Source organism: Electrona antarctica (assembly GCF_951216825.1).
Source record: "Electrona antarctica genome assembly, chromosome: 12".
Classification (NCBI taxonomy): domain Eukaryota; kingdom Metazoa; phylum Chordata; class Actinopteri; order Myctophiformes; family Myctophidae; genus Electrona; species Electrona antarctica.
Window position 1 is genome coordinate 36,675,686 of NC_136793.1, and position 9,881 is coordinate 36,685,566.

Sequence of the window (9,881 nt, forward strand, 5' to 3'; positions counted from 1 at the left end):
GACATGACATCAGCTTGTGACTACAACTTGTTCCGGTTCGCAGATGACTTGGCAGTGCTGGTCTCGGACAGGAACAAACTGCATGTTGAAAAGGCCCTCAACTCTGAACTCGGTAGAATCTGCACCTGGCTTGCTGATAACAAACTATCTTTACACCTGGGGGAAACTGAATCCATTCTCTTTGGATCAAATAATAATCTCAGCAAGGCTTCTTCTCAGCGGCAGCTAGAGGCGGGATCAAGGCATACACAATCCCGCCTCTAGCTGCCGCTGATTGGCCAGGCCGTTTGGTGGCTGGTGCATCGACTCTGCCTGAGAGTTCCCAGATGGGAGCAGGAGGGGGGGAACCCTGTGTACTCTCTGCTGCCCCATCTGGCGGAGTCAGGTTAAAAATGGCCACCAACGTAATCAAAAAATCACACCCGTGTGAACTGAGTGGTGTAAGGTCTTAGCCTGTCTGACGTAATGAAATCATGTCTGACGTAATGAAATCACACCCGGGTGAACAGGGTGAACATAGCAACCATGCTCATTTTTTCTGCACAAACAAAGCCAGTTGTATGAAATCACACCCGGGTGAACATAGCAACCATGCTCATTTTTTCTAGCCTGGCTAATAAGCCAGACTAATATCACACAACACTGTCGCGGTATATCAGTCTGGGCTGGCTCCACTTGGATTTAATTTCCCGGGGAACATTTTCTCTTTGACGCAATTGGTCAGAGCTACTGTCAGTCAAAAGTCTCAAGCATTGAACGTCACTGTACCAAAGCCCGCCTATATTGCATACCGTGTCCCGATTGGTCCGACCTGTTCTCTGCTGTAGGAAAGAGGCGTGCTACTGAGCCTCGCCAGACCGTAATCCGCTGGTAGGCAACTTTTTTTTGCCAACGGCTGATTCGGTCTGGTTTATTAACCAGGCTACATTTTTTCTGCACAACAAAGCCAGTTGTAGGAGTGGTTTACACCACTCAAAAAAAGTCAACCAAAGAACAAGATTCCTATATATATGTAGCCTATACAGGATCTCCTCACTGGTCAACAAAAACACCTTGAAGACCATAACAGAAGCAAGGTTTCTTCAACTCTGCATGCACCTCTTGGTACCACAGCACCTCAAAGGCCCTTTAAACAAGGCTCCAGACTTCCCAAAACAAACTGGTCAGGCTTGGCCTTTGACAGGCTGGAATGGCTTAGGGTTGACGACAGCTTAAGTTGCAATGGGTCTGGTCCACAAGATTTGATACACCACCAAGATACCCATGTACCTGTCTAAATAGTTACTTCCTTAATGTCAATAAAGTCCACACCCACAACACCAGAAGGAGTTCAACAAGCCATGTGCAACCCAGATTCGGCACAAACAAGGGATCTAAATTCCTTTCGATCCTATGCCACCAAAATGTGGAACGCCCTACCAACAGTCACCTATACGGACGGCTGCAATTTCAAACTGGCCCCCGTAAAATCTGAAACCCCCAACCACCCCTTTTTCCCCTCACTGTAGACTATATGTTTTTTTTGTTTTTGTTTTACCTACTCTATGGTAAATGGTGCATTTATATAGCACCTTTATCCAAGGCTGCACTTTACATAGATTGTTCACCCATTCACGCACACATTCATACACTGATGGCAGTGGAAACCATGCAAGGCACCAACCAGCACATCAGGAGCAATTAGGGGTTCAGTGTCTTGCTCAAGGACACTTCGACACTAACTCTGGGGAAGAGTGTAGAGTAGGAGAGTAGCGACACACTTTGATCTCGCCGGGCTATAGTTCCAAACATTGCTCCTATGGCTGGAACTATCCCATTGAGATAGAATAAGCACTTCCGCATTAAATTGTTAGAATGGGAGTCAACGCTAGTGTCGCCACTCTCTTACTATATTACTCTGCTCTGGGGGAGCCCAGGTTCGAACTGGCAACCTTGCGGTTACCATCCGGCCACTCTACCCTTGAGCCACCGCCGCCCCAGATCCCAGATGAGTATTTCCTGTTTTTGGCTAAAAGTGTATATTTGTATGTCTCTAAATGTTAATGAATTGATCATGGTGGACCCTATTGTAAACAAGTGTAAAGCTTTATGGTGTCGACCACAGTTAACACTAAACAGTTTTGTATTGAGTTGTGCTTGAAATGTAGGCCTACTGTAATTCTCCAATCTTAAATACTTCAATCAATCAATCAAAGCAGTGAGCTTGTTATATTGCGTTTTCTCCAGCGCATTAGACATAGGCATTAGAGGGCGCTGTGACGAAAAACGCACCCGGCACTTCCGGAAACCTCTTTCCCACAAAGCAACAAGAACAAGAACAACGACACAGTACGACACGAAAGAAGTCAACGTCTGCTAACCAGTGTTCGCTGGAATTGTGTTTATTAAGTCTCCAAATCTATACATTTTTCACTCTATTGATCAATTTATTTACAATACCCATTTCCTGCGAAAATGGGTAGGAGTAGGAGTAGAAGTCCGGCGCCAAGACGAGGTAAATAACTAATTAGCTATTGATGTCGCTATCAACCTGGGCTAACGGAACAGTGTTTTGCTAACGCAGATCAAAATTGGACCACATCGTCGAAACTGTCAGTCGCTGGCTGTCGTTGTGAAACTCTTCAGCTTCGTGGTCCAACCGGAATTGAATTGTGGTGATATGTATGTTTTTTGCCTGCATTAGGTGAATATATTTATTGTGTCTGCAGAGAGACGACGTTCTCGCTCCACTTCCAGGGACCCGGTCCGAGAGCGAATTCGGCGCAGGGAGAGGGAGCGTTCCCGTTCACGAGACCGGGGGGACAGGCGGAGGAGCCGCTCTCCTCACAGGAGACGTTCTAGGTGAGACAAGACAAGAGAGTGAATTAAACGTTTTTTTCCAAGACAAGATGAAAAACGTTTTTCACACTTTGAGTGCATATCTGTAGTCAATAGTCTTAAATAATGTTGAAAATATTACATTTTCTGACTGTCCCTAAAAGTTAATTACTTCCTGTCAAACTAAAATGTAATTGTTACGCTCAGAACGGGTTATTCTGGTTGCCATTTTCCTGCCTACCAGTAGGCTAGTAGGCTATAGTAGTAGGCTGTTGCTTATCAAATAATTAAATACACGCTGTATGGTTTCTTTGATTTGGGTGTCGGCTGACAAAATAACATAACCTTCAGCAACATTCCCAAACACATGTATGCTCTGCTCTCTACCTGTCCTCAAACAAGCATGACAGTGTAATCAAAATAATAGTCAGATCGCATAGCCTACAGACAGATTATTTATTCACTGCGGAGTGAACACATGTTTGACTGATCACTCGTCACTCTCGTGGTGTTTTTCCCCCTCTCCCTGGTTCCATAAGGATATGTCCACATGTCTTTTCGTCAAGTAAGATGTAAACATTGAGAACTGTTTTGACGTGAGGGGAGGGGAGGCGGCTATCAGATCAGAACACCCAAACATTTTCTAACGGCGAATAATAATAATACCGTCAATCCAGAGCCATAGAGTTGTGACAAGTCAAAGATAGGAGAGATGGAAGATGGTGTACTGCAGTGACAGTATACACACCAGCGTCACTGACAAGCAAAGTTACGAACTAGACTGGCAGCAAAGTAGCCTAGCATCCTACTAGCCTACATGTAGGTAGGAAGATGGCACCCAAATATGCCGAAATCCTACTGAATGCATCACTACGCTCTCCCCCTATGAAAAAAATGTATAGACGCAACATACTAAATCCAACATGGGTTGTGCTTATAACCACTCCCCCGGGCAAGTTAAGTTTACTGAGGTTAAGGTTAGGTTTTGGTATAGTTTTACTGAGGTTAGGTATAGTTTTACTGAGGTTAAGGTTAGGCTGTCAATCACAGCGACTGGCCAATCACAGCGCGTCCTTGCACAACCTGTGTAGGCTTTGGTATGACGCGGTATAGACAGGGTTCCAAAAGAGGCTAGGTCTGGACCAATTTCATTTTCAAGCGTTTCTGATGACAAGTCAAGCATCATACAATTAATTTAGGAGTTATTCAGCCAACTCGGGTAGAGATAACCAAACAAATAGTAAATCTAGGCTACCCAATTAGAACATATTTTTAATGGAAATGAACCATATAACTGAGCGTGCAACTCCCAGCCCTTTAAACTATGTTGGGTGCATGGTTAAAACAAACAGACCAGACAGTGGATAATACTATCATGTTAATTGATTGGATTACCAAGGTGATGTTTCAAGGGTCTTAGCTCTTACAACATACATAACACCAGTGTTTACAGGAGAATTAAAAGCCATACTATATATAGAAATGTAAGGGATGGATGTACACTAGTGTATATGACAATACATATAAAGCCATCTTCAGCCATACTGTGTTGTCGTAGTCTACATGTTCAGTTTTAAGGCTGCTAAGAGGAGAATTGCATCGCTCTGGGATCAATGCAAGGCTGGGACAGATTGGAGGGGTTGACATTCAAACACGGCGTGGGTTCGCGGTGTAGGGTGGTGTCAACTCTTTTGTGATGGAGACTAGTCTTAAGTGATTTATTTTCGTCAATTATATTTTTATGTGTTTACTTGGAATAGGACATATTTTAATGTTTTACCTAGAGTAGAGGTCTTCAAGGTTTTTCAGGCCAAGGACGGCCTAGTTGACAGAGATGACACAGGGACCCGCCACTACATATTGCAGGTGGAGCGTCTGGTGCTGGGAGTGTCTGGTGCTGGGAGTCTAGCCTAGTCCTTCCACGTGCCAGACCTCTCAGTCCCGGCAGAGTAGTTCGGGAGCGGCGGACTGTGCATCCCTGGTCTTTCCTTAATGGGACTGATCGTGGGTAGCTACTAGAGACCAGCGGGTGGCGGATTTAGCCGCGGTTGCCGCGGGTGAACCGCAGTTTAGGGTGGATTAGGGTCAATTCAATATATTATAAATTAATATCGGATAAACCGCGGGTGAAATAATGCTGGAAATAATAAATGAATGGCAGCCATCTATCTATAGGCTTTATAACTTTTAAAACGGAAATAAATTAATGATATCTATCTATAGTCTTATAATATGTTTTTTAAAAGGCACAAAATCTCAGCATGCGTGCGTTAGTAGTATTTTAATATTTTCCATCAGGCACAAATTAGACGCCTATATTGGCTAAGAAGGACCACAACAACGAGTGGGCTGCTAGCTGCTAGGCTAACAGGCAGCTGAGAGTATGAAAGAAACTTACAACTAACTGAAACAGAAGGGAAGAATATAAGTTTGGCGTGGGACTCGGTGCCATGGGACTGCATGGGAGCGAGGGCTGGATATATGCCACATGAAAAGACGTTCGTTGCGATGTGCGAACGTGACTGACTGAACGGACGGCAGCCTTGTTGCCATGGAAATGGGAATATACAACCGTAACTTTGGTGAACTGTCGGCAGTGGTGAGTGACACAACTTATAAATAGCCGATCTACAAGCTCACAACGCGTCGCAGCGAGCCAAAGACGCGTTGTGAGCTTGTAGATTGGCTATCCCTGCAGCGGATTTCGGGTGGTTGCGGATATATAAATTGGATTAATTAATTAATGCGGTCGGATAACGGGCGGATCATTAATATGTACGGGCGGATTAGGGTGACAAAAAAGCTCATCCGCAGTTCTCTAGTAGCTACTGTGACGTAAGTCGGGACTTGATCACCCCGGCTGGGTCACCTGAGTGAGGGGTATGATGTTGCGAGACCCGAAACCCTGATGACCTTGGGTTGGAACTTGGGATACATCACCGAGGATAAGTCCCAGGTGCACCCATGCAATGTTTTTCCGTTCTATGAACTCAGATTAAAGGAGAATACCATACTAGAAGGCTTTCTTACCTTTATTTGTAGTTGTTACGTCCCCACCAAAGAGGTCCAGGTGTTATTTTGTGCAAAAGTGCATTATTGGCTATTTCCCCTAATATAAGCCATCAATGGGGGTTGGGTTTTTGTGCTAATTCGCTTATTTCCATCGAAATACGTAGTAAAGTGTGCTGCTTAGGATACTATTTACATTATGATTTTTGAGCGATTGAAATAAGCGAATTAGCACAACACCCCATAGCCCCATTCAATTCAATGCAATTCATTGAGGGCTTATGGTAGGGGAAATAGCCAATAATGCACTTTTGCACAAAATAACACCTGGACCTCTTTGGGTCCAGGTGTAGTAACAACTACAAATAAAGGTAAGAAAGCCTTCTAATATGGAATTCTCCTTTAAACTGTATAATAGATTTCATGGCTTCATAGACCTGGCAGTGCTGATCATCACTGTTTTGGATGTGATAACTATTATATTAATGTTTTCATTTCTGTTGACTTGGCTTTTCTATTATTACGTTATGTTAATGTGTATTTTCAGAGACTATGCAAACTTGACCATTGGCTCTGTACATGGCCTGCTCTTTTTGCACTTTACAGTCTACACAAACCTCTTGCAGATCTACAAGCTACAAGCTGGTGATGTGAGCTTGTAGATTGGCTATGTTGTTCCCCTCACAATAGGGATGTTTGGGTTCAAGTGATTCATGTTTCATAAAAAAATCCTATCACACAAAGATTTGGTGGCCCCCCCTGTAGATCCCTCAGACTCTCTGTTAGACCCCTGACTTGGAGTAATACATCTAAATTAAATGGTAAAGGTACAACTTGTAAGGCTTGTGCATTTGTGGAATAAGCAACACAGATAACCGTGTGGGTAGCGCCGCCCTAAAATTTGCCAAATGCAGGATTGTGCATTTGTCGAATGCATGATCCTGTCAAGTTGTACCTCCATTGTAAAGCTGACTAATCAAGCTTTCCAACAATAGAAATATGTTCTAAAATGTAGTTAATTTAGTACACATGTATGAAGAAACAATTGCTGTGTTCTCCTTTCTTTGAAGAAATCTGTATGAACCGAGATGTTGCTAAAAAATTGAGGTTTGACCCAAACCGTGGATTTTGAGAATCATTGCATCTGTAATGTAGGATCAGGTAATGTAGGATCAGGATTTTTCTCTTATTTTTCTTGATGACCCTCCCTCCAACAATCTGTGTGTCCTGTGTGCAGGTCTCCTCCTCGCAGAGCACGCTCTTCCTCCTCCTCCACTTCCCCTTCGAGGCAAAAAGATGGGAAAGAAGAGAAAGACAAGTCAGACAAGACAATTCAGATCTCAGGTGATTAAATGAATAGTGAACTGTACTTAAGGGCCTGCGATTTGTTTTGACCTAGCGCTGCAACTTCATTTTTTTACTGTAATTCAATCCATCACTTAACTTGTCTCTCGAGCCAGACAACTCATACACAATCTTCAAAATGATACGCTACTTAACTGTTCCACACAGGAAATATACATTTGATTGAATATTTTATTAGACAGAAATGTAAACAGCACAGGTACAGTAAGAGATTTAGGCTAAAGAGAACACAAACAAGTCATGGCGACTCATTTCCATTGTGTATTAAATTAATCAAAATTATATAGAATATTACTAACACATTAATACATGTCAACAATTACAAGCAACTATATACACAATGGAAAAACGGGCAGTGAATAACAGATATTAAAAAAATAGATGCCTCATTGGCCGCTGCAGTTCGCAGTGTGATGTGTGTTGACGGAGGGGCGGAAGAATTTACACTGGGAGAGGAAGTACGCCGAAAGTGTGGAAGGCACGTTACGCCACGCTGCCACTCAAGTGATTACTGGCCAATCGCAGCGCATCTTTTCCGGGACTTACAGACCTGAGCGTGACGCACGCTCATGCTTCCGCGGGGCTTTGCAAGGAATCTCGGGAAAGTTTTGCCCTCCCTTGAGCACATACGCTCCAGAGCCGGAAAGGGCGTCTACGTTTATATGTCTATGGTGAATAACACCTCCTATTGGTGGGAATTAAAATTACCTGTGGTCTTCTATTACATTTATTACATTCCTTTTTTTCTTTTTTCCAAAGAGAAAAAATAAACATGTAAAAGGAAATACAATCAGAAATGATACAAAATCACAAACATTAACACATTTTAGATAGATCATCTGACATGTTTCTGTTATGAAAAGAGAGCCAAATCTAGTTTTCTATACTTGATTTATTTTCATTACCAGAATAGAAAATCTGCAGTATTCTAGGACGGTCCTCAGTATTACAGCTGAGAACCAATATTATAATTCTAAACAAATTAAAAGCATCAAAATGTACCATTTTTAACAGAGGAAGATATGGAAGGTAAAACAGAAGAGGAGATCGAGATGATGAAAATAATGGGATTTGGCGGCTTTAACACCACGAAGGTGAGAACACCATTTTGTCTGACAATATACATGCACACACCAGAGGGTGCAGTTTGTCCATGTTGATCCTTTTTGTGTAGTTGAATTGAACAAGCATATACATTTGTTTTGTTTTGCAACAAGAATTGTTTCAATTTGTCTTTTTCAATCAATTTATTCTGAATGACCCTATTGTGGGGATATTGAAAGGGTTGGAAACGGCCATCACACACAGGCTAGTTGTGAACAGACTCATTTCCAAATACCACTAGGTAATGTGTAATCTAAATAACAGTAAAATCTAACTTATCCATATGGTAGTTCATTTGAATCATGCCAGCATTTGATTCAATTAAGCGTTTGTACGTAATTGCATATCTATTGTGCACAATTGAAGGATTCATATTTAACATCGACAACAAAGCAATTTCATGTGACGTTTGCAATAATACTGTTTTCAAACAGGGTAGGAAGACTTATGGATCAGTCAATGCACATGCTATCAACGTATCAATAACACTGTTTTCAAACAGGGTAGGAAGACTACTGGATCAGTCAATGCACATGCTATCAACGTATCACAGAAGAGAAAATACAGGTATGCTACCCATTGTTGTCTTCCTTAGTTGAATGATGGTTTTTACTGTATACACACAATGTGACATAGAAAAAGAGTGCAAAAATACAGAATCTTTTCCTAATGTTTTTGTTAAAAAAAAAGTTTGCCATATGCTAATTGCTTTGCTATGTGAAATACCAACTTTTTGACACTGGATATGAGCAATTCTCTATCGGCCTCTATTCTGGCAACCAATTGCCTCCGCAGGTGTTTCTATGCAGGGAACTCGGCTCTCCCATTGGTGGTTGATGATGTAATGTGTGTTGCAAGGGTAACACTGATGTAATGTTATTTATTTATTTTACCACAGGCAGTATATGAATAGAAAAGGTGGATTCAACAGACCACTGGACTTCATCGCTTGAAAGGAGGAATGAGTCACATAATACTTGAGAAATAAACCTTTGATAGCTTCTACTCGTGAAAGTTGTTGGTTTTTTGCTTTATTTTATTTTTAGATGGCATAAACTCTTGTATATACAGTACATTACAACTGAACACAACAATGTAAATATTTTGCTTTAGACGGAAGCCACAGGCATTGTAAAGGGTACTGAAACTCACCTGATGTTATTCCATCAACGGCATGCATGGATCTGTATTTTGTTGTTATATTCAAATAAAGTTTTACATTTCTGTACCTTGAATCCTTCATGACTGAACACAATACATTTGTAAACATCAACATTGCTGAAGGCAATATCATGCTGTGCAAGAACATTTTTATATGTATTGTCATATACACTAGTGTACATCCATCCCTTACATTTCTATATAGAAACATTATTTCTGTTTGAACTCACCCAGCACAAGCCTGCTAAATATATGACTGTCAGTTTATTTTTGCATGCACTTTGATTTTCCTACATTATGTCTAGTAATGTTTGTTACTGTGGGATAGCACCCTATGCAGCTGCTTAAGTTGGTAGTACTGTAACATTCTAATTTTAAAATTGTAAAAGGCCATCATTTACAAGAATTACGTCCTTTTTGAAGCA

The 9,881-nt window shown here is 41.7% G+C and overlaps 1 protein-coding gene across 2 annotated transcripts; it reads left to right on the forward strand.

Moving 5' to 3' along the window:
* The first annotated feature begins 2,252 nt into the window (after positions 1-2,252).
* On the forward strand, positions 2,253-9,523 carry snrnp27 (small nuclear ribonucleoprotein 27 (U4/U6.U5)). Of its 2 annotated transcripts, none has more exons than XM_079515383.1 (6): positions 2,253-2,494; positions 2,709-2,841; positions 7,064-7,170; positions 8,206-8,285; positions 8,730-8,862; positions 9,194-9,523. In XM_079515383.1, the coding sequence occupies exons 1-6, from the start codon at positions 2,455-2,457 to the stop codon at positions 9,202-9,204; spliced, it is 504 nt and encodes a 167-aa protein (XP_079371509.1). In that variant the 5' UTR covers positions 2,253-2,454; the 3' UTR covers positions 9,205-9,523. The 2 variants fall into 2 exon arrangements, with proteins under 2 accessions (XP_079371509.1, XP_079371510.1); XM_079515384.1 differs by having other exon boundaries at positions 2,254-2,494; positions 8,798-8,862.
* Positions 9,524-9,881: the final 358 nt, after the last annotated feature.